The following is a 24914-nucleotide window of genomic DNA, read 5'->3' on the forward strand; positions in this document are numbered from 1 at the left end:
AACACAGGGAGACCTGTGAGGCCGCACCTGGGCTGTGGCGGGGCCTCGCCAAAACAGACCCGCGGGGGGCATCTGCATTAAAGCTGCAATACTGGGCAAGGTGGGGGCGGGGGACCTCACGCCTGTAATCCCAGCACTTTGGGAGTCTGAGGTGGGAGGATTGCTTGAACCCAGGAGTTCGAGGCAACACAGCAAGACCTCATCTCTACAAAAAATAAAAAAGTGGGGTGTGGTGGTGGCATGCACCTACAGTTTCTGCTACTTGGGAGGCTGAGGTGGGAGGACCACTTGCACCCAGGAGTTGGAGGCTGCAGTGAATGGTGATGGTGCCGCTGCATTCCAGGCTGGGTGACAAAGCAAGACCTTGTCTCTTAAAATACACACACACACACACACACACACACACACACACTCTCACCCTACACCAGCACCCCATTTTGGCAGTTTCATAGTACACAGCTCCTGCCAACCAGGCCTACTCCAGGCCTTCCCTTGAAACCCCAGCCCTGCCCATGCAGGACGGTTGTGCCAGCTCCCAGGGCTCACCCTGGAGCCTGACCACCCTGGACCCAGTGCTGCCCATGTGCGGGACCATCCATCACCTTGGCACCAGCCTTAATGGGCGAGAGAGAAATGAATGAACACATGCACGGGTGGGTGAACAACCCGTAGCCCCACATGGACCTCTGCACGTGGACCTCCACAGCCACAGAAGCCAGCCCAGGCTGGGCACAGCGGCTTGCAGGAGGTCTGTGAGTGGCTGTGAGAGGTGACGGCTTGTCCAACCCTTCCCCGGATGAGAGCACTTTCTTTCCTTCTAAATCACTAACTCTAGGCCAGGTGTGGTAGCTCACGCCTGTAATCCCAGCACTTTGGGAGGCCGAGGCCAGCAGATCACTTGAGATCAGGCATATTTGAGACCAGCCCGGCCAACATGGTAAAACCTCGTCTCTATTAAAAACACAAAAAAATTAGCCAGGTGTGCTGGCGGCCACCTGTAATCCCAGCTACTTGGGAGGCCGTGGCAGGAGAATGGCTTGAACTCAGGAGGCAGAGGTTGCGGTGAGCTGAGATCGTGCCACTGCACTCAGCCTGGGCAACCGAGTGAGACTCCGTCTCAGAAAATAAATAAATAAATAAATAAATAAATAAATAAATCACTAACTCTAATTTTTTCTTATAGAAGCTGATTTAGAAAATCTGGGGAAGACGAGAAAATAAAACTCGATTGTCCATGCTCTTGCTTCCTGGAGAGGGCCGCCCTTAATGCGTTGGTTGATCTCCTTCTAGGGGCCAGTAGATTACAAGATGAAAAATTTTTATTAACTGGAACCTCCGCGGACAACATCTGCCTCCGTTTTTTGTTTTTTGTTGTTGTTGTTGTGAGATGGAGTCTTGCTCTGTCGCCCAGGCTGGAATGCAGTGGCCGGATCTCAGCTCACTGCAGCCTCTGCCTCCCGGGTTCAAGCGATTCTCTTGCCTCAGCCTCCTGAGTAATGTGCCACCATGCCTGGCTAATTTTTTTTTTTTTTTTTTTTTTTTTTTTTTTTTTTTTTTTAGTAAAGACGGGGTTTCACAGTGTTAGCCAGGATGGTCTGAATCTTCTGACCTCGTGATCCGCCTGCCTCGGCCTCCCAAAGTGCTGGAATTACAGGCGTGAGCCACCGCACCTGCCTGGCTGCCTCCCTTTTCTTCTCACCTCCTGTGACGCCTCCGCATCTTCAGAGGCATCATTCATGTCTGGCCCCTTGGGCCTCTCCAAAGCCCTTCCCCTGGAGGCCCACGGCGGCCAGATCCACACCTGTGTCCTCTGTGCTCCCCCACCTCACCTCCACCTGTGCTCTCCAGGGTTTAACCCCACCCACAGGCGGCCCCGAACCCGCCCGGCTCCTCCCTCTGCGGAATTTTCCAGCTTGAAGTATCAGGATGAGCCCCGGGAGCTGGCACAACCGCCCCCCAGCTCATACAGCCCGGGCTGTGGACCCACAGCCGCAGTACCTGAGCTCGAACTCGGCGAACAGGACGTCGAAGTGCCTCAGCGCCTCCCTCATCTTCTCTGTGTAGGTGTTCAGGTCCCGCAGCGCCTGGTCGCGGAGGGCGCCCCGCACGTCCTCCAGGCTGCGCGTCAGCTCCTTGGCCAGCGGGCGCATGGCCATGCTCTCCAGCTCCCGGTTCATGATGATGGAGCCGGCGGCCAGGCACTGCGGGAGGGGACGCACTCAGGGAGGGGCCCGGGTGAGGGCCAGGCTCTCAGGGGTCACCGTCCCGGGGAACCTGACTGCGCACCTCGGGGCCCCTCTTCTCACCCCAGAGCACAGGCCAGCTCGTGTTCCCGGTCCCCGCAGGAGGTTTTTGTTACATTCAGAGCAATCGTGAGGGCGATAACCAATGTCCCTCAATGTGACCCACGGGGTCCTCACAGGGCCCCAGGAGCAAGGAGGGCGGGGCATGGCAGGGCAGGTAAGGGCAGGGGAGGGGAGCGGAGGGGAGGGTGGACTGAGGCCCTTGGGTGTAGGGGCTCCGTGCAGGAGGAACCCTGGTCATGTGACTCTTTTCCCCTACCTGTCCAGGCCACAGGGATGAAGGTCAGGGAGCTTGGAGCTTCCAGGCTCCACATTCACCTCTGTGCTCCCACGGATGAAGCGGCCGGGCTGATCCCGGCCCAAGGCCCCCAGCCTATCTAGGGAGCCACAGACACCACCTGTCAACTTGCTCACCGCCGGAGAAACGCAACCTTCCCCGGAACGGAGACTCATCAGTGTGAGTCCGTGGGCTCCTGGGCAGGTAAGGAGGGCTCCTCCGCACCCACAAATCCACCCATGTCTGCCCTGGGCGCTGCGAGGCAGCTCCCCAGTGTGTGCTCAGCAACTGGGAATTTCACCAAGCTGCCCTCTGGCACAGGGGCTGAGTCCAGGCCCTGGTGGACCTGTTGTCACAGGGAGGCTTGTCTAGAGGCCGGGGCCTCACCAGGTTTAGGACAGAACCAATCCACCTGCTGTCCCCTCAGGGATGATCAAGTGATGCAGGACAAGAAGCCATTTCCCAGGTGACAGAATGAGATGGCTGCTGATCTCCAAGGCCCACGCTGCGGGTGGGCACAGAGCTTGGGGCACCAGGACCACACAAGGAGCTGTGCCCGCCCCTGTGCATGCATGCCCCTGCCAGGCCAGCCGGGCACAGAACCCGCTCCATCTCATGACTGCCCCACTCACAGAGGTGGAAACTGAGGCTGGGGAGGAGGGAGAACCTGCCTGCGGGCCCCTGTAACTAACCCAAGCCTCAGCAGAGGACACCCCAACCAGGTGGTTCAGAAGGTGGGGTGGGCAGGGTGGACATAGGGACAGGGCCATGTGGGATGAAGACTCCGCATCCCAGGGATTCCTAGAGAGGGGAGGCGGGGAGGATGGGGACGGCACAACAGAGAGGGCGGCGGTGTCCGGGCTGAGGTCAAGCTCGGGAGCACGGCAAGGGGAGGAGGCTGGGGGGTCCACATGGTGGGGGCCTGGGGGAGACTGTTCCCGCCACCTCGAAGGGCACCTTCCTCTTGGTGCCTCAGTTTCCTGATTGGGAGATGAAGATGAAGGTGACAGGCTATTGCCACATGTGGTCCCCACATGGGCTGCAGCACAGCTCCCCAGCCCCCGCCACTGCCCCTGCTGCAGGGTGGGAGGGGAACGCTTGTTCCTGATGTGGGCATTACTGCCATTAAGAACCACTTTTAGGTCCTGGCTGTCTGGGGGCCTGAGAACCTCATAAAAACCACATGGGAAATTTCATTTGTATGTATAGTTTTGGGGGCACCAGTTCATGGCTTTTCCAGATCCTCCAAGGGTGCACGGCCTACCAGGCTCAGACCACACCACGTAACCCAGAGTGGACGGAGCTCTTGGAGGAGACACCAGCTCCTGGCACCTGCAGGCGCCCATGCACAAGGCTCGCAGGGACACGGCTAGATGCCACCCCACATCAGGACCTCCGAACCCAGGTGGCCGCCCGCTACCTCGGCACCGAACCACAGCTGGCCGGCCAGGTTGTCATGCCGGATCTCCTCAGGGAACTTGACGCAGAAATCTCTGGGGGCGCGGTCCTGGGGGATGCACTCATCCATGATCTGGTTAATGATGTTCAACACATTATCCTGAAACAGAAGACAGGAGAAAGTGCGCCAATTGCTGTGTCCAGCTGGCGGCCGCCACGTACTGCTGGAAAACACGCGCGGTGCACGTGACTGTTTTTTAGGATTATTAAAGTGATAGAGGAAGCTATGCATGGTGACTCATGCCTATAATGCACTTTGGGAGGCCGAGGCAGATGGTTTACCTGAGGTTAGGAGTTCGAGACCAGCCTGGCCAACATGGCAAAACCCCATCTCTACTAAAAATACAAAAATTAGCTGGGCGTGGTAGCGCACATCTGTAATCCCAGATATTAGGGAGGCTGAGGCAGGAGAATCACTTGAACCAGGGAGGCAGAGGTTGCAGTGAGCCGAGATCGTGCCATCGCACTCCAGCCAGGGCAATAAAGAGCAGCAACCACAGGAGCCATGGGCCCAGATGGACTCTCAGCTGGCTGGAGACCTGCAAAGCCCTCGTATTCCCTGAAGCTCACTGCACTCCTCTTAGAGTCAGGGACACAGACCACGTCTTAGGGTCAGAAGAGTGCAGTTACGTCAAGGCCAGGCACAGCTGGGGCCTGCTCCTCCATCCAGGTGGCATCCCCTCTCACCTCCTCTGGAACCAGCGGATCAATTACAGCAACACATAAGTCAGTCTGCACTGGAGGCGGGTGCTGCTTGCACAACATGGAGACCCTGACTCCATCCCTCACGGCTGTTCAACCAGGGACAGGTCACTTCGCCTCTCCGATCAGCCAGGTCCCCTTCTGCAAGCCTCAATACACAGCAACTTCTGGCTTTTTGTTTATTTTTAGAGACAGGGTCTGGCTTTGTCACTCAGGCTGGAGTGAAGTGGCGCAATCATAGCTTACGACAGCCTCAAACCCCAGGGCTCCAGCCATCCTCCAGCCTCAGCCTCCCGAGCGGCTGGGATTACCAGAGTGAGCCAGCATCCCTGGAAGCAGCTTCTATTTTAAAAACTCTTTAAAAGTATTTTACTTTATTTCCTTATGTTCAAAATATAAAGTATAACAGACTGTTTTGAACACTTTGTGTATATGAGGGAAAGAAGCCCATTTTTTTACATCTTAAATTGCATTCCATCCTTTTCTGTAAACTTGTCCTATTCTTTAAACATTGACTATTCATTCTGTAGATTACAAAAACACTGGAAGCTTAACTTTTGCCTCTAATTTGTTAAATATGAAATCAATACACATTCATCCTAGGAAAACTAGAACCAACGGGAAAGGAGAGAAGTGGGGAAAATGTCCTTGGGGAAATATGACTGCAGGTGGGACATAGTTCCTTCTAATTCTCATCTTCCGAGGGCCTGTTTTCAGCCAACATTGAGACGATCCATGTACATAATACTGCATTCTGCTGTTGTTGCTGCTGCAACATGTTATTACATCTGTCACAAATCCAATTTTTGATGGATGGTGACATGCAATTCCAGCATATGGACCGTCCTGTTAACTCACTCCTTTGTCTTCTGCTGGACACTGATGATGTGCCTAATCCTCCACTCCACGCAGTGCTGCCCTCACTACTGTGGTGCACGACGCTCTGAGTGTGGATTACTTCCTTAGGACCCACTGATTGCTAGAGATGGAATTACAATGTCAAAAGTGCAAACTGCATTTCCATGCTCTAATGAGATACTGCCAAATGGCTTTCCAGAAAGAGCACACTAATTGACACTCTCACCTTGGCAATTTTTAATCTCGACCATCCTTCCCTTCTGCCCTCCGAGACTTGACTTTCATTTTTCTTAGGAAGAGATAAGAAAACTCACTATGAGTGGGGAAGCATGACCCTTCTCAGGCAAGAGAAATCAGTGCCCTAAACTCTGAAGGAAATTCTGCAGTGTAAGAAAAATGTTAAGCCTTTATAATACAAAAAATAAAAATAAAATTCAACCAACAAGTGGGACTGCTGTCACTTCTTTTTAAAAGGTTTTCTGGGTAGAAAGGTCCCTTGCTCATGATTCAACAAACAAATGAGCAAACAATGGCAATCACAGCAACAGGCGGTGCACAGTAAACCCCGGCTGTGATGATGAAGAGTCCAGGATCTGAGGCTCAGCCACGTGGCACGGCTTGTCTAAGGCTGAGGAGCCTTTCACGGCAGTGCTTGGATTCATTGCCCAGCCTTCCTGGTCTGCCAGAACACAGCTGCCCAAGGGAAGGGGCTTCTGTTATTCACGATGAGTCTCCAGTGCCCAGAACAGTGCCTCACACACAGTATGCTGCAAGAAACACTTGCTAGGACTTCTAACTCCAGGCAAGATGGAGTAATAGGAACCCAGTGTACCCCACTCCCAACAACAACAGTGATTTCCATGACACTGGACATCAGGCCACAAAGGACAGTGATCCCCAAAAGACAGGAAACAAACAAGGTGAGCCCCACAAATACCCCAGCTCACTGCCTTGAGGAAAGTTTCAAGTCACGGAACAGGGAGAGGGAACTCGGATGGAACCAAGGCAGTTAGGATTCAGAGAGCAGGGGGCAGAGAAGACAGAGCTGGACAGAGAGAACTCTGGAGATCTGGGGAAGGTCTCAGGGTTCAGCCGAGAAGTGATCAACACATGCCTGTACAGGGGAGATGACCTAAGGTCGGGAAAGACGCACCTGAAGGATTCGAGGAGCAGTGACAGGAGTTCTCCAGGAGGCTGGAGTAGCAGGAGCACTCACAATTCACAAAGTATTGAGTAGAGTACCCAAAAGTGTCCTGCCTCCATGTGAACAGCAGTTAACTCTAGACTAAACACAGCTCGGGTCCTGCCTAACACCTTAAAAAATAAGACCCAAAGGAATAAACTGTTTCTAAGTAACTAAACTGCATCACAGAACAACCAAAAATATTTACAGTAATACAAAAATAGCCCCCAGCAGGGTGAAATTCACTATGTCAGGTACCCAATTAAAAAATTACCAAGTTTGGCCGGGTGCAGAGGCTCATGCCTGTAATCCCAGCACTTTGGGAGGCTGAGGCGGGTGGATCACCTGAGGTCGGGAGTTCGAGACCAGCCAGGCCAACATGGAGAAACCCCCTCTCTACTAAAAATACACAATTAGCCAGGCGTGGTGGCGAATGTCTGTAATCCCAACTATTCAGGAGGCTGAGGCAAGAGAATCACTTGAACCTGGGAGGTGGAGATTGTGATGAGCTGAGAGCATGCCATTGCACTCCAGCCTCAGCAATATGAGCAAAAAAAAAAACTCTGTCTCAGAAACAAAAAAACAAAAACAAAACAAAATGGCTGGGTGCGGTGGCTCACGCCTGTAATCCCAGCACTTTGGGAAGACGAGGTGGGCGGATCACGAGGTCAGGAGATTGAGACCATCCTGGCTAACACAGTGAAACCCCGTCTCTACTAAAAATACAAAAAAAATAGCCGGGCGCCTGTAGTCCCAGCTACTTGGGAGGCTGAGGCAGGAGAATGGCGTGAACCCGGGAGACAGAGCTTGCAGTGAGCCGAGATCACACCACTGCAGATCACAACAGAGCGAGACTCCATCTCAAAAAAAAAAAAAAAATTACGAAGCTTGCAAAGAATGAAGAAAATATGACCCATGACTAAAAGGAAAAGCAATCAATCAAAATCAAGCCAGACTTGACAAAGATGATCAGGGACATTAAGATGGTTGTTATAACTGATTCTCATGTGTTCAAAAAGTTAACTAGAGACAATGAAGAAACTAAAAGTCCCTAACTGATTTAGAGATGAAAATTACAGTGTCTGAGATGAAAAAATATACTGCATGAGATTAACCTCAGATTCGATATTTCAGAGAAAAAGAACAGTAAACTTGAAGACAGCAACTGAAACTATCCCAATGATTCAGAAATAATAATAGATCATCAATGAACAGTTGGACAACTTCAAAGGTCAAATATGAATGTAATTCAAGTCCCAAAATGAGGAGGAATGAGATAGAAAAAAATATTTGAAGGAATAATGGCCAAAATTTTTCCAAATTTAATAAATATAAACTCACAAAACCAAGTAAATGAACCCCAAGCAGAAGACACATTTTTAAAAACTATAACAAATTACAGCATAATCAAATTGATCAAAACCAATAAAAAGAGAAAATCTTTAAAGTAGCAAGAGAAAAAAGATGTGTTACATACAAGGAACAAAGACAAAAATGGCATTAGATTTTTCATCCGAAATAATACAAGTGAGAAGAGAATGAAACAACATCTTTAAAGTATTGAGGAGAAAAAAAAATATCAACCTAGAATTCTGTACCCAGCAAAAATATCTTTCAAAATCAAAGGTAGAATAATTTTTCATTCAAACAAAGGCTGAAAGAATTCATGACCAGTAGACTTGCACTGTAACAAATGCTAAAGAAATTCTTGGCTGGGCGTGGTAGCTCACTCCTGTAATCCCAGCACTTTGGGAGACTGAGGCGGGCGGATCACAAGGTCAGGAGATCGAGACCATCCTGGCTAACATGGTGAAACCCCGTCTCTACTAAAAAAAAAAAATACAAAAAATTAGCCAGGCGTGGTGATGGGCGCCTGTAGTCCCAGCTACATGGGAGGGCTGAGGCAGGAGAATGGCGTGAACCCAGGAGGCAGAGCTTGCAGTGAGCCGAGATCACGCCACTGCACTCCAGCCTGGGTGACTGAGCAAGACTCCATCTCAAAAAAAAAAAGAAATTCTTTCAAGCAAAAAGAACATGACACCAGATGAAAACAGGGATCTATACAACGGAAAAGAGAGTGCTGGAAATGGTGACTACATGGTAAATATACAAGATCCTTTTTTACTATTTAATTTTCTAAATTTTTAATTTAAAAAATTGACCATTTAAATGAAAAAAATACCCTAACAACATAGTGTGAGTCTGTAACATACAAAAGTAAAATGTATGGCAACAATAGCACAAGGTCCAGTAGGAGAAATGGAAGTGAATTATTGGAAGGTCTTTATACTCTATGTGAAGTTGTACAATGTCATTTGAAGGTATCTGTAATTAAAGATGATTATTATAAACCCTAAAGCAACCACTAAAATAACAAAACAAAGAGTTCTGGCTAATGAGCCAACAAAGGAGACAAAGCAGAATCATAAAAAATATATAGAATACATAAAAATTAAGAGAGGAAATCACTGAAACCAATTAATAAAAAAGAAGGGAAAAAAGAGGAATGGGAATAAAGAAAAGATGGGACAAACAGAAAACAAATAGCAAAATGATTCTTAAATCTAACTATATCAAAGATATATTAAACAAAAATGATGTAAAAACACCAAATAAAAGACAGAGATTTTCAGATTGCATAATAAAATGAGACTCAACTATATGCTGCCTACAAGATAGCCACTTTACACATAAAGACACAAATAAGCTAAAAGTTATATCATGTTCACACCAATCAAAAGAAAGCTGGAGTGGCCACATGAATACTGAAGTAGGTTTCAGGGCAAGGAGTACTACCAAGGACAAAAAAAAGTCATTTTATAATAATAAAGGGTTCAATTTATTAGGAGCACATAACAATCATTAACATTTATCAACCTAATAATAGACCTTCAAGCGGCATGAAGTAAGACGACATAAACAAATCCACAATTATGGTCAGAAGCTTCAGTACCTTTCTCAACTGATAAGACATAGAAAGTAAACAGAAAATCAGCAAGGATATAGTACATCTTAGCAATGCTGTTAAAACAACCTGACATGGTTGACATTTACAGAACATTCCACCCAACCACAGCCAGATGCACATGATTCCCAATTGTATATGGAACATATACCAAGAAAGACCAAATTCTGGGCCATAAAACAAGCTTCAATACATGTAAAAATAATCCAAGTCACACAAAGTATATCCTCTGACCACAATGGAATTAAATTAGAAATCATTAACAGAAATATCTCTAGAAAAATCCATAAATATTTGAAAACTAAATAACACACTTTTAAATAACCCATGAATCAAACATGAAATCAAAGAGGAAATCACAAAGTATTTTGAATGAAATGAAGGTAAAAATACAACGTATCAAAATTTATGGAATACCACTAAAGCAGCAATTACAGAGAAACTTAAACCACTAAATGCCTAAATTAGAAAAGAAGAAAGGCATTCATTCTCTAACCTCAGTTGCCATATTAAGAAACTATAAAGGTTCTGTTTCGAAGTCTACTATATAAAAATAAAAAAAGAAACGAGAGAGAGAAGAGTAAATGAAACCCAAAGCAAACAGAAGAAAGGAATAGCAACAATCAGAGCAGAAATTCAATGAAAGAGAAAAGATTAAAGCAATAGAGAAAATCAATGAAGCTAAAAATAGTTCCTTTGAGAATATCAGTAAAATTGATAAAACTCTATTAACACAGTTCAGAATGAAAACAGAAGATACAACAATAACAGGAATGAGAGAGGTGACATCACTGTGGATCCTACATATATTAAAAGGATTATAAGGAAATATTATGAACAACTTATGCCAATAAATTCAACAACTTAGATGAAATTTCTTAAAAGGCATAAACTACCAAACCTCTCTCAAGAAGAAATTTCTGAAATAATGTGAAAATCCTATATCTATTCAAGAAATTAAATTTGTAGTTAAAAATCTTCCTACAAAGAAAACTCCAGTTCCAGATAGATTAATAGTGAATTCTACCAGGTCCAGATAGATTAATAGTGAATTCTACCAAACATTTAAGAAGTTTACACAAACTCTTCCAAAAAACTGAAGAGGACAGAATCCTTCTCAACTCATCTATGACACTGTCTTGATACCAAAATCAGACAAAGACTATGGGCCCATATCCCTAATGAATATTGATCCAAAAATTCCTGACAAAATTTTAGGAAACTGAATTCAATAATGCGTAAAAGGATAATGTACCATGAACAAGTAGGATTTATCCCAGGAATGCAGGAGTAATTTTTTTAACATTCAAAAATCAATCGATGTATGCTTATGCTCTTCCTGGACCAAGTAAGGCAGAATCTCTGGGATTGGGTCCTGGCATCTATATTTTTTAAGCTCTCACAAGGACTGTGAACCATGGATATGGTCTAACATCTGCATTTTCTTAGCAACATGTCTGATCTCTTCTGTGTTTTTAAAAATCTATTTTTATTTAGGGCCAAATTCTGTCTTTTATCTTTGTGGCATATTTGTGATACCCAATTGGTTCTCTTGATCCTCTTTCTACCAGAGAACTAAAATGATACGTCTTCCATCATTTTGTAAGACAAGAAGACACCAAGAGTTCCAGCTACCCTGACCTTTGAATGCTATGGCATCCGGCAAACAACCCCTTGTTTTCTGTTTATTGCATGTTCTGACAGAGGAGTCACCCAGTCTGAGTGGATTTAGTGTTCTAGTTCATGAAATAAGAGACTCGGACTAGATGAGCCCAAAGTTTCTTTCAGTGCTATAGATAATTATAACTCTCAAATAGCTATGGTGAGAAGCCTGAATGTATATACTGGCATGAGATTCAAACTTCTGGCAGCTCGACACAGTTTACAATTGTTTATGTGATACCATAGCTATCATATGCAAAAAAGAGTAAGTGACACTATTCAAAAAGAAAATAAATTAAAATTTAAATGAATCAGCCAAGTGTTCCCTGTTTCAATGATATAACTGAGTGCCTACTATGTACTAGGCACTGGGATGTACTGGTGAATGTTGTGTGTACACACAGCCCTGCCCTCATGGCATCTGCATGCTGCTATTGTTGAGTGATGGAGTGGATACTAACAAAAAGTCAATATTTATTGAGTAAAGAAAACCATCAATGTAATTTACCATAATAAAAATAACACGATAATCTCCGCTGACACAAAAAAAAGCATCTGAAAACAATATATAACATCCATTCCTAATAAGAACTCTCAGCAAGCTATGAGTAGGTGGCAACTGCCTTGGCCAGACAAAGGGTAGCTACGAAAATCCTACAGCTAACATCACGCTTATCTTTGGGGAGAAAGCATTCAGTCTTCCATCATTAACAAAAGATGTCTGCTCTCACCACTTCTATTCAATTTTGTACTAGAATTCTAGCTAGTTCAATAGGGTGACACACACACACACACACACACACACACACTCATGGCATCCAGAGAAAAAAGGAAGAAGTGAAGATTATCTTTATTGGCAAAAAATTTAACAGAATCTACAAAAAGCTGCCAGAAATAATAAGTGAATTTAGAAAGTATGATATTGTAGGCCAGGCACGGTGGCTCACGCCTGTAATCCCAGCACTTTGGGAGGCCGAGGCGGGCGGATCACGAGGTCAGGAGATCGAGACCATCTTGGCTAACACGGTGAAACCCCATCTCTACTAAAAATACAAAAAATTAGCCGGGCATGGTGGCGGGCACCTGTAGTCCCAGCTACTCGGGAGGCTGAGGCAGGAGAATGGTGTGAACCTGGGAGGCAGAACTTGGAGTGAGCCGAGATCGTGCCACTGCACTCCAGCCTGGGCAACAGAGCGAGACTCCGTCTCAAAAAAAAAAAAAACAAAGTATGATATTGTAAAATATATGTCTGGTCTTCTTCCCATTTCCTGACATATAGCTCCTAAAAAGCCTTGGACTCTCCAGAGTGATATGAGTTCACTGGTGGCTGGGGGGCCCTAGGCAGCTTCAGGATGGGGGGTCGGTCCCTGGGAAGATCAAGGCATGTTAGAGGGTTAGGACTTTCAGCCCCCACCCTCAACTTCCAGGGAGGGGAGAGGCACTGAAGAATTGGGAAGTGTTCTCACCAATAGCCAATGATATATAATCAATCATGGCTGTATAATGAAGCTTCCAAAAACACCCAAAAGGACTGGTTCAGAAAGCTTCCTTCGGGCTGGCGAACACGTCCGCCTGCCAGGAGAAGGGCACACCCCAACTCCACGGGACAGAAGCTCCTGCCCTTGGGACCCTTGCCGACCTTGGCCTATGCACCTCTTCATCTGGCTGTTCATCTGTACCTGTTACTACATCCTTTATTCATAAGCCAGAACCACAAATGAAGTGTTCCCTGAGTTCTGTGAGCCACTCTACAAATTTATCCAACCCAGAAGGGGGCCATGGGAGCCCCGATTTATAGCCAGCTGGACAGAAGCACAGACCACACCTGGACTTGGGATTGGCATCTGAATGGGGGGCCATCTTGTGGGACTGAGCCCTCACCCTGTGGGGTCTGAGGTCACTCTGGGTGGAGAGTGTCAAGATGGGGTTGAAGAGAGGACCCCCACTGCTGTCCCCTGCAGAACCTGCTGGGGAATGACTCGGTGTGTGGGGAAAACCCCACTCATCTGGTCATGGAGTGTTGAGTGACTGTGTGAGAGTAGAGAGTAGAAAGTAGGAAAAACCTATTATCTAGATTCCCACAGAAAGGTTTTAGGATACAAGATCTATATACAAAAGTTAATTGTATTTCCATATAGTAGCACCAAACAATAAAAAATTGACATTTAGGGCCAGGCACGGTGACTCACGCCTGTAATCCCAGGACTTTGGGAGGCCAGGACAGGTGGATCACTTGAGTTCAGGAGTTTGAGACCAGCCTGGCCAACATGGTGAAACCCCGTCTCTACTAAAAATACAAAAATTAGCCGGGTGTGGTGGCGCATGCCTGTAATCTCAGCTACTCAGGAGGCTAACGCAGGAGAATCGCTTGAACCTGGGAGGTGGAGTTTGCAGTGAGCCGAGATCGTATGACTGCACTCCAGCCTGGGTGACAGAGTGAGACCCCACTGGGTGAGGGCTCAGTCCCACAAGACGGCCCCCCTTCAGATGCTGATCCCAAGTCCAGGCGTGTTCTGTGCTTCTGCCCAGCTGGCTATAAACTGGGGCTTCCATGACCCCCTTCTGGGGTTGGATTAATTTGTAGAGTGAGCCGGGCGCGGTGGCTCACGCTTGTAATCCCAGCACTTTGGGAGGCCGAGGCGGGCGGATCACGAGGTCAGGAGATCGAGACCACGGTGAAACCCCGTCTCTACTGAAAATACAAAAAAAATTAGCCGGGCGTGGTGGCGGGCGCCTGTAGTCCCAGCTACTCGGAGAGGCTGAGGCAGGAGAATGGCGTGAACCCGGGAGGCGGAGCTTGCAGTGAGCCGAGATTGCGCCACTGCACTCCAGCCTGGGCGACAGAGCGAGACTCCGTCTCAAAAAAAAAAAAAAAAAAAAAAAAAAAAAAAAAAAAAAAAAAATTTGTAGAGTGGCTCACAGAACTCAGGGAAACACTTCATTTATGGTTCTGGCTTATTTTAAAAAATTGACATGTAATAAGCAATATCACTTATAATGTCATAAAAAGACATGAAATACAATCATCCCTCAGTACACGCAGGGGACAGGTTCCAGGACCCCCAGCATATATCGTATCTGCACATACTCAAGTCCCACAGGTGGAACAGTGGAACCCGCACGGCCCTCCGTATATGCGGGTTTTGTGTCCTGAGAATACTGTATTTTAGATCCGAGTTAGATTGAAACAATGCATGTATAAATGGAACTGTGCAGTTCAAACCATGTTGTTCAATGTCCAGCTGTGCTGGGGGTAAGGTGGGCCCTGTGAGATGGCCCCAGGGAGCTGGGAGGAACACCGGGAGCACACCTGGATCTGGGAGGAGAAGCTGAGAGGCTTCCCCGGGGGTGCTCAGCACAGACATGGTGCAAGATGAGGCCGCCATGCCGGGGGGTGGACAGGAAGAGGCCACGCACTGGGCGTGGGACCCATATGGAGGAGGCTGGGGGAGGAAGGGGAGATAGGAGGAGGGAGGAAGAGGGGGAGGCGTGGAAGAGGGAAGAAGGGCCACAAAGGAACCAGTGGGATATGAGATGAGCCATAGGCAGGGCCCTGGAGCTGAGTGGACAGAAGTGAGCCCAAATCAGATGATGCTCAGGGGCCTGGACAGTGTCCACACCCTCTCAGTTCCTTCAAAGACCCCAGCAGCAAGGAGAACAATGTAAGTGTTTAAGCCCCTAACTGTACTGGGAGCACCCCCCTCCAGATCCTTCTCACAGGGCAGTTCTCACGGTGACACATCCCAATTAAAGCCTGTGGCAGCGGGAAGCCTGAGAAAGGCCACCTAGCTTGGCGGCCCCCACCTCTCAAACTCACTTAAAACCAGGCCTTACCATCAACTCTGTCAGTCAACAAAAAAGCACACAGGTCACAGAGCATGTGAAGGGAACAGAGCCCTTCCCCAAAGGTTGCCATGAGGAACGGCATCTGATCCCCTTTCCTCATCGGTGGGGCCGGGGGGCAGGTCCAGCACCTCTCCTCCGTGGCACTTTCCTCCTCCAGGCTCCAGGGCCCCCAGCACCGGTCCCCTGGGCAGAAGCTCTTTCTAACCTGAGCTCCTGGGGGCAGGGACTCTCCCCACCCATAGAGGCTGTCCCTGGAGGGGCCAGGACATCTGTTGGAACATCTGAACACCCAGAAGGTGGAGGCTGCCACAGAACAGCCCAAAAAAGAGCCCAGAGCCTGATCTGGCCAGAAAAGCTGTGCTGGCCACACACACAGGGCCCTAACGCTGCTGAGTTCCCACCGCAGCAGGGCCAGGCCCAGAGCCAGGGCTGGGGTGCAGCCAGCTTGGCCACTTTGCAGGAGCCCCACAGGGTGGGACCCTCAGGACCACGGTGACACAGTGACGGACTCCCCCCTGTTGCAGGAGCATGTGTCAGGCCCCACCTCCCACGGCCACAAGGATTCAGCAAGACCCTGCGGGAACAGTACACCAAGAACATTCCAGAACTTTGTGAAAACTCCTCATCATCACTTGATAAAACTTTGCACCATGCCGTTTGCTATTGTGCTGGAAATGCCTCTGAGTGCTTGGTGCACTGGGAAGAAAACCTCAGCCAGGGTATTTTTAGCAGCAGCTTCCAGGGCCATCTCTCAATTATGCAGCAGATGCCGGCAGCACCATGAGTCAGAGGCAGAGTGTGACCGCTGCATGGTACCCAAGCTCTGCACAAGCACCTGGGCCGGCCCGCCCCTCCCACACTGGCTGCCCCTTGCCTCAGAAGCCTGCTCACTCCACACCCCCTGCCCCCGCTCTCCCAGCCTCTGCTCCCCCAAGTGTCCCGTGCGGTTTCTCACTTCCAGCTCGGCTACCCACCCCACGCATCCTGCCCGGGATGGTCCCTCTTCCTGGGCCTGGCTTCTCTAGCACCTGACCCTGAGAACGCCACCACAGGGGGCCAGCAGGTGACAAAGCCTTGGTCTACTGAGGACAGGCCACTCTGTCCAATGCCTAGCGGGGCCAGCCAGCTTCTGCTGCCCCGTGGCTCACCTGACAGGAGCGGAACTGGCTGACCAGCAGCGTGCACCGCTGGGGGTCCTTCCGCCCATCCAGGCTGTCCAGCTCCGCGGCCACCTGGTTCAGCTCCTCGTCGGCATAGTAGAACCGGGCAAGCAGCTGCGGATCCGACCTCTGCAGGAGAGAGGGGCCAGGGCCGTGAGTGGATGGGGAACTGGAGGGGACGCCTCGGCTGGTTGCCTTGTCCCCAGGCCTTTGTGTGGGCTCAGGCTGGGACCTTCCAACCTGAGCAGTAGCCGGCTCTTTCATCAGCTTTCCACGCCAGGATCTAGAGGGAAACAGCTAACGCTGAGGCTCAGGCTGCCAGCTCAACCCCTGATTCGAGGGTCCCCAGGCCCCCTGCATTTCACCCCAGGACTGTGGGGAATCCAGACCCTTTGCTGCACCCCAGACACAAGGTCCTCACGCTCCCTCTGGTGGACAGCCCACAGAAAAGGGACTCTGGGAAGAGGGGGGTCCCCGGTGCTCCAGGCGACGAAAGCAGCTCTTAGGAATTTTTTTTTTTTTTTTTTTTTGAGATGGAGTTTCGCTCTTGTTGCCCAGGCCGGAGTACGATGGCGCGATCCCAACTCACTGCAACCTCCGCCTCCTGGGTTCAAGCGATTCTACTGTCTCAGCCTCCCGAGTAGCTGGGACTACAGGCGTGTGCTACCACGCCCAGCTAATTTTTGTATTTTTAGTAGAGACGGGGTTTTGCCATGTTGGCCGGGTGGTCTTGAACTCCTGACCTCAGGTGATCCACCTGCCTCAGCCTCCCAAAGTGCTGGGATTACAAACATGAGCCACCGTGCCCGGCCAGGAAATTTTTTTTTATTCACAAAACCAAAATATGAAATGGCCCAGAATAACAATAAAATTTACTCCACTTAAGTGAAGAATGATTGACAGTGCATCATAAACCATTTCCCATGATTCATAAACAACTTGCCACACACCCCCCACTTCTCTAGAAACTTCACAGCATCTCGGTTTCCACACCAGTGCACTGTGGCAGGAAACCCTACGCTCAGAGGCTCCCCTCCCACCAAGCACGCGGGGGCTCAGAAGCTGGTCTTCAACTGCAGCCACCACACGCCCCAACCCCGGCTGGTCTCCTTGGCACTCTACGCACACAGCATGGCCACCCTCCCTTAGCACATGAGGTTCCCACTGCCCCAGGATGCAAACGGCTTGTTCCTCTGGATCAGAGTTTCAAGAATTCAAAGAAGCCCCTTAGAAAAGTGAAGTCCTTGAATATATATATATGTTTCTTTTCTTTTTTTTTTTTTTTTTTTTGAGACAGAGTCTCGCTCTGTCACCCAGGCTGGAGTGCAGTGGCATGATCTCAGGTCACTGCAACCTCTGCCTCCCGGGTTCAAGTGATTATCCTGCCTCAGCCTCCCGAATAGCTGGGATTATAGGCGTCCATCACCACGCCTGGCTAATTTTTGTATTTTCTGTAGAGATGGGGTTTCACTATGTTGGCCAGGCTGGTCTCAAATTCCTGACCTCGTGATCCACCTGCCTCGGCCTCCCAAAGTGCTGGGATTACAGGCGTGAGCCACTGTGCCCAGCCTATATATGTGTTTTTTGAGACAGGGTCTCGCTGTGTTGCCCAGGCTGGAGTACAGTGGCATGAGTATGGCTCACTGCAACCTCCGCCTCCTGGGCTCAAGAGATCCTCCTGCCTCAGCCTCCCAAGTAGCTGAGACTATAGGTGCACATCACTATATTCAGCTAATTTTACATTTTTTCTAGGGATGGCGTCTCCCTGTGTTGCCCAGCCTGGTCTTGAACTCCTGGCCTCATTCTCCCATCTTGGCCTCGCAAAGTTGCTGAGATTATAGAAGTGAGTCACTGTGCCTGGCCTCAACCTATTTTTATAGGCTGGGCGTGGTGGCTCACGCTTGTAATCCCAGCACTTTGGGAGGCCGAGGCGGGCGGATCACAAGGTCAGGAGATCGAGACCATGGTGAAACCCCGTCTCTACTAAAAATACAAAAAAACTTAGCCAGGCGTGGTGGCGGGCACCTGTAGTCCCAGCTACTCGGAGAGGCTGAGGCAGGAGAATGGCGTGAACCCGGGAGGCGGAGCTTGCAGTGAGCCGAGATGGTGCCACTGCACTCCAGCCTGGGCGACAGAGCGAGACTCCATCTCAAAAAACAAAACAAAACAAAACAAAACAAAAAACTATTTTTATAAAGGGGACTCTTCATAATCACAGAGAGAAAGACAGAGGAGAGGGGAATATACCAAATCACACACAGTTCGAATGTGCTGGCAGTGTTCCCCACAGACTCCCATCTCCGTCGGGGCCATTTCCTCCGTGTGCTCTGGCCTGCCGCCCCTCCCCTCTGTGTGGCCTTGGCCAGGGTCACTCTGTCCTGACTCTTTCCTGGTCCGCCAGTCCTCACTCTCTGGATCAGCTCAAGACGCTGGCCCAGACCCCTCAGGTGGGGAGAGCAAACCCCAGTGAGACTGAGCAGAGCCACACAAGGCCATCCACTGCCCCCCTGCCTGGGCTCCAGCGATGGCTGCACGCACCTGTGACCTGGGCAGCCAATGGGAAGCCTTCCCTGGGACTGTTCACAGGAGGCTGACGGAGCCTCTGCACCCACTTGCTCCCCGGCAGCTGCTGCCTGAGCGTCCACTTTGCTGGGAGCGGATCTGGACCTGGGACACAGCCCAGAGCAAGACAGACCCAGACCCCGCCCCCCCGGCCGTTGATGTGCCCGCCCGGCCCAACCGTTGGTGTGCCCGCCCCCCCAGCCGTTGATGTGCTCACAGATGCCAGAGACACAGAGATGGACAGTGGGCACTGGCTGCCATCTGCTCCCACCCTCTCCGCACCACTGCTGTGTCCCTGCACCTCGTGCCTTTCTGGAAGTAAAAACATCCCCTCCACGGGCCCAGCCAACCCCAGAGAGCCACAAGGTCGCAGTCGCCCAGCGACCCCTCTGTGATGAAGTGGGAAGAAGAGTGGGGTCGGGAGGCAGAAGACACTCTTAACCTCGTTCCTGCTCTACTGCCTGGAAGGAAAGCAGGGGAGGCGGGGAAAGTGAGGCCCAAAAGGCCCCTCCCGGCCCTTCCCCAAGGCCCGAGCTCCAGGGATTGCTGCACTTTCGGAGCCTTGTGGCTGTCAACTTACAGATGAGCAACGGGGCCCTTGACCTTTGCTTCAGATGCAGAGGTCAATTTTTTTTTGAGACGGAGTCTCATTCTGCTGCCCAGGCTGGTGTGATCTCAGCTCACTGCAACCTCCATCTCCCAGGCTCAAGCAATCATCCCACCTCAGCCTCCCAAGTAGCTGGGATTACAGGTGTAATCCCACCACCACATCCAGATAATGTTTGTATTTTCAGTAGAGACAGGGTTTCACTATGTTGCCTGGGCTGGTCTCGAGCTCCTGACCTCAAATGATCCATCTGCCTCGGCCTCCCAAAGTGCTGGGATTACAGGTGTGAGCCACCACACCCAGCACAGTCCCCAGAATTCTGACCTGGCTTATGGGGTGACCGCCAGCTTCCCCTCCCTTAGAATTCTGACCTGGCTCCTGGGGTGGCCACCAGCTTCCTCACCTGGGCGCAGGGCCTGCCAATGCCCCTCCTTGCTCCCAAGGAAGAGGGGAAGAGCCAAGACCAGCACCTTCCTACCAGAGGGCAGAGGAGCCTTCCTGCCACTTCCCGAACCAGGAGGGAGCATGGCCCCTTTTCGGGGTGGGGCTGAGCTCGCAGCCTGCCCAAGGCCTGCAGGAGACCCGCTGGGCCTGACACCCAGTTCAGGCATTAGTCCAGGTCAGCAGAGCCACCGGCTCCCTTCTGGCCCCAAACCTGCCAGCTCCCCTTCAGAGCCGTAGGCATGGGAGGGTGGGAGAAGCAGGGGCCTGGTGCGGACGGTCCCACGGCAGACACCTGGCTGTGACTGAGCTGGACCGGAGCCCTCACAGTCCCTCTCCGCGTGCGTCCCGCAGCCCCGACCGCAGCTCGCTGACGAGACACCATCTGGCCCAGCAAACAGGCCAGGTACTGAATTTAGGGCACTAGATGACAACACCTCCTAGAAGCTAAATCTCGGCTCTGAGAAAGAGGACACGACAAGGGGCCTCACAGAAACCCCCAGAAAGGAACCCAGAATCATTCTCTGCCCTGGCACCAAAAACCTGACAACACTAGTGCAAGGAGCTCCCAGCAACACCAGGTCCACACAGGCCCCTCGCTGCTTGGTAAGCGGAGGAGACGGCTCAGCCACGACGCAGGTGCATGAAAGGCTGATGGCAGCGTGGTGCTGGCACACAAAGCCCCAGTCATCACACAAAGCCCCAGACCAAAGAGGGGACTGAGCCTCTGAGCAAAGACTGGGGTACATGCACGTCCCCTTGGCTCACTCACACACTTTCTCTCCTGTGCTCTGGAGAGGCCAAGAACCACCGCTGTGTGTGTGCAAGTGTGTACATGTACACACATGCACCTGTCCATGGCTGTGCACGTGTGAATCTGTGCATTGTGCATAAGTGTGTACATGCATGTGCGTCCATGCATCTGTGTGCATGTGAATATATGTGCAGGCATGGATGTGCATGCGTGTGTGATGTGAGACCAGTACAGCAAGTGTCAAGATGAGCTCCCACGGGGGTGACATGCCTGTTTACTTGGCAGGGTAAATGCTAGAAAGGGGCCCTCATCACCAAAATAAAAGGCATGGGAGGTAGGGAACCCTTCAGGGACGGGCCTGATACTCCACCCCTCCTGGCCCTGGCTCCAGTTAGCGCGGATGCTTGGTGCCCTGCAGGGAAGCCGACTCCCACCTGCAGAAGGCAGCCTGTGTGCCTCAGGGCTCCCTGCCTTCCTCTTGGGGCAGCTGAAGCCTCTGAATGGTCTCCCATGGAGCTGAGGTGTTACTGAGCACACAGACTGCACTACCAGGCCTGCTCACTGGTGGGGTGGGCCTGGTGGGGTTGGATGAGGCAGATTTGCTGTGTGACCTTATCATGGGCTAAACTGTGACCACGCCCCCCAAATTCAAACATTGAAGTCCTAATCCCCAGGACTCAGAATGTCAGAATGTGACTGTGTTTGGAAACAGTATCTCCTCCCTTTTTTCTTTTTTTTTGAGACAGGGTCTTGCTCTATCTCCCAGGCTAGAGTGCAGTGGTGTGATCACAGCTCACTGCAACCTCTGCCTCCTGGGTTCAAGTGATCCTCCCACCTCAGCCTCCTGAGTAGCTAGGAAGACAGTGGGGTGCCACCACGGCCAGCCAATTTTTTTTTTTTTTTTGAGATGGAGTCTCGCTGTGTCGCCCAGGCTGGAGTGCAGTGGTGCAATCTCAGCTCACTGCAAGCTCTGCCTCCCAGGTTCACACCATTCTCCTACCTCAGCCTCCCAAGTAGCTGGGACTACAGGCGCCCACCACCACGCCCGGCTAATTTTTTTTTTTTTTTTTGTATTTTTAGTAGAGATGGGGTTTCATTGTGTTAGCCAGGATGGTCTCGATCTCCTGATCTCATGATCTGCCCGCCTCGGCCTCCCAAAGTGCTGGGATTACAGGGGTGAGCCACCATGCCCAGCCAAGGCCGGCCAATTTTTGTATTTTTTGTAGAGACAGGGTTTTGCCATGTTGCCCGGGCTGGTCTGGAACTCCTGGGCTCAAGAGATTCATCTGCCTCAGCCTCCTAAAGTACTGGGATTACAGGCATGAGCCACCTAGCCCAGCCCAGAGATAGGATATTTAAAGAGGTCATTAAGGTTAAATGAGGATGTCAGGGTGGGCCCTAATCCAATATACCTGGTGTCCTTATAAGAAGAGGAAATATGGACACAGGCAGGTAGAGGGCTGACCTTGCGGAGACACGGGCCAAAGGCGGCATCTGCAAGCCAAGGAGAGATCCAGCCTCAGAGGGACCCAGCCCTGCCACGCAGTAGTCTTGGACTTTTGGCCTCCAGGACTGAGAGAAAATAAATTCCTACTGTTCCGGCGACCGAGTCTGGAGTCCTTTGTTGCGGCCGCCTGACCTGTGCGGAAGGCCCAGGAACAGGCTGGGGAGCCAGCCCTTGGCCTGACCCCTCCATGCTGCAGTGCCATGCAGGAGGGCCTGGGAGCCCTGACATCCACTTAGCAAATCCCACCAGGTAACCCTCCTCCAAGGTAAAACCCCAAATCTGTGGGCCTGTACAAGTCTGAGGAAGCTGCTCTTGAGGTGGGTTCAAGTTTCCCTGAAAGACCCTCGGGACCCCCATCCACCTGGCCCTGGACCTGTGCCGCGGAGCCTTCACCCACCCTGAGCGAGCGCACAGCGTCTGCAACAACCTGCGAGGCCATCTGTGGTTCTCTGTGATTTGAGGAGGCCTCCATGATGTCTAGGGGCCGTGGGCTCTGATGGTAAAATTGCCTGCGCGTGGGAAAGGGGCATCCCAAACAGCGTGTCCAATGCCACCGCCCCTGAGAACAGGGAAGCGCCGAGGGTCTCCACGACCACGAGGAACAATACTCGCCACACCCTGCCCCATGCCATGCCATGACGGGCACCACAGTCACACTGTTGACTTGGCATCGGTGCCCACAAGCAAACACCCTGCCGCTGTATCTTGATTTCAGTAAAGACTTTAAAACCAGACCTACAAAGGTGTTGACCATCTGCAAAAAGAGAGCTGTCATCACACACACACACACACACACACACACACACACATACACACAGAGGCACACATGCACACACCCACACACAGAAACCCTGTGCTATTTGAAAAGCTGAGTTAGCCCCTGAGCTAGCGTCCCAGCCCTTCAGGACCAGTATTTCAGAGGAAGAGGCCAAGGTTCCCGGCGAGGTCCTGGCGGTGCCTGGGGCGGGAGCAGGAGGGGTCTTTATTCATTGTGTCAGTCATCCCACCCAGACCCCTCACTGTGAGCAGAGACCTCTAGGCAGGGGTCCCAGGAAATGAATGAACACAGCTTACAAAATTCAGTCTGTCCTGATTAACAGAATCCAGAAGAAAATTTGGGGTACTAAATTTCCATTTCTAAGTATGCAGAGTATAAAGCAAACAATGATAATCTCAACGTACTCATCACTTAGTGTTAAATCTGTCCAGCACGACAGGGCTCATCCTCAAGTGAGCAGCCTGCGGGCAGGACAGATAAATGGGGAGTGGGGGTTCATGTTCCAGCACTGACAAATCATCTCCCTTTGATTTGAATCCACCAGCTTTATTCAACGACATTTTACAATTTCATTTTAAATTCAGTTTTTAAATGTCCTTAAATACAATGTCCACAATAAAGGGAATCAATTGATATAAATAGGAAGTACTCACTTGTTAAAATTTTTGAAACAAAAATTGTAAAAGAATAAATTAGAACCTAACCTAGTAGGAATCTCTTTTAAAATCACACCGCGTCAATATTTTCTCAAAGATAAATTCATAGCAGTGAAAGCGTTCACTGTTAAAAGGAGTCAGAAACCCGTAAAGAAGGCATTTCGTTCAGGAGGTCAGATGGCTACGGAACAGACATCCCCCAAAAAAGCAGGAGAAAATACGCACGAACAAAGCAGCTCTCAGTTCAAAAATACAAGGATGTACTGATTCAGGGCTAATTTTGTAAAGCTGATTAAAGTGTTAATTCACTCAAGCCCCTGGTCCCTAATGTGAGCTGTGGCTGCAGGTGGGAGGTGCGGGATGGAGGCACGTGCGGGGTGAGAGACGCAGTGCGCACGTGTGAGCTCAGCCTGTCTGACCCAGTGTGATGACCCTGGAGTGTTTCCCAGCAGTTACGAGGGCTGGCCACCAGGCTCAGAGTTTACACGCACTACACCACCCACTGGGGCAGGCCCCAGCCACCTTGAGGCCCAGGGGCTCCAAGCCCTCCACAGGGCACGGAAGCACAGCCCATCACACCACGCCTTCCACCCAGACAAGGAGACTGACGCTCCTGAAGTTAACTCATGGCCAAGGCCACATCGCTGGATGCCAAGGAGCCAGATCTCAGCCCAGGTGTCACTAGGACCCTCTGGCATCTGTGTGGGGAAAGGGGGTAAGGGCCCAGGACTGGATCCCTTTCACACTCTTGTTTGCCAAATATGACATAAATCCTGCAGGTGGGGACCTTAAAGAGACACCTTGTCACTCCAGGGCAGCAGCATCACAGTCTTGGCCAAGCTGCGGCAGGGAGGATGGGAGCAGGCAGCAGGTGGCGGGACAGATGGGAGGACAGGCAGCACGGCCAGGCCAGAGAGGATCAGGCCCGCCCCATGGGCCCCAGCAAGGGACGGAAGCCCAGTCCAGCTCCTACTGCCTCCCTCCCCCACACAGCTGAACCCAGGACATAAGTTGGGTTCAAGCTCCAGTTCCCAAGACAGACCACCCCAGGCAGCCAGCTCCCTACCCCTACAGCCCCCACACTCAGCCGTGGAGACCCAGGTGCGTTTGCCTCCAGGAGACAGCGGCCACATGCAGACTTCAGCTGGACAGAGGCTGGAGCGTGCAGGGGTGAGGACCAGGTATCTGAGGCACC

The 24914-nt window shown here is 50.7% G+C and overlaps 1 protein-coding gene across 12 annotated transcripts in view; it reads right to left on the reverse strand.

Moving 5' to 3' along the window:
- The window catches only part of ZFYVE28 (zinc finger FYVE-type containing 28), a 140577-nt gene that overhangs the window by 66794 nt on the left and 48869 nt on the right, over positions 1 to 24914 (reverse strand). For 10 of the 12 annotated variants that reach the window (XR_008651625.2, XM_055245854.2, XM_055245853.2 and 7 more), the window contains exons 2-4: positions 16403 to 16543; positions 4001 to 4138; positions 1999 to 2201 (exon numbers count right to left, since the gene is read on the reverse strand). Coding sequence is in view for 11 of the 12 variants with exons in the window: in XM_055245854.2 (XP_055101829.1) it covers positions 1999 to 2201; positions 4001 to 4138; positions 16403 to 16543 (482 nt within the window). In the remaining variant the exon portion in view is untranslated. The remainder of the gene's footprint in view (positions 1 to 1998; positions 2202 to 4000; positions 4139 to 16402; positions 16544 to 24914) is intronic. The other 2 variants (XM_055245855.2, XM_063619664.1) reach the window with 1 other exon arrangement.

This window comes from Symphalangus syndactylus, chromosome 16 (assembly GCF_028878055.3).
Source record: "Symphalangus syndactylus isolate Jambi chromosome 16, NHGRI_mSymSyn1-v2.1_pri, whole genome shotgun sequence".
Taxonomy (NCBI): Eukaryota; Metazoa; Chordata; class Mammalia; order Primates; family Hylobatidae; genus Symphalangus; species Symphalangus syndactylus.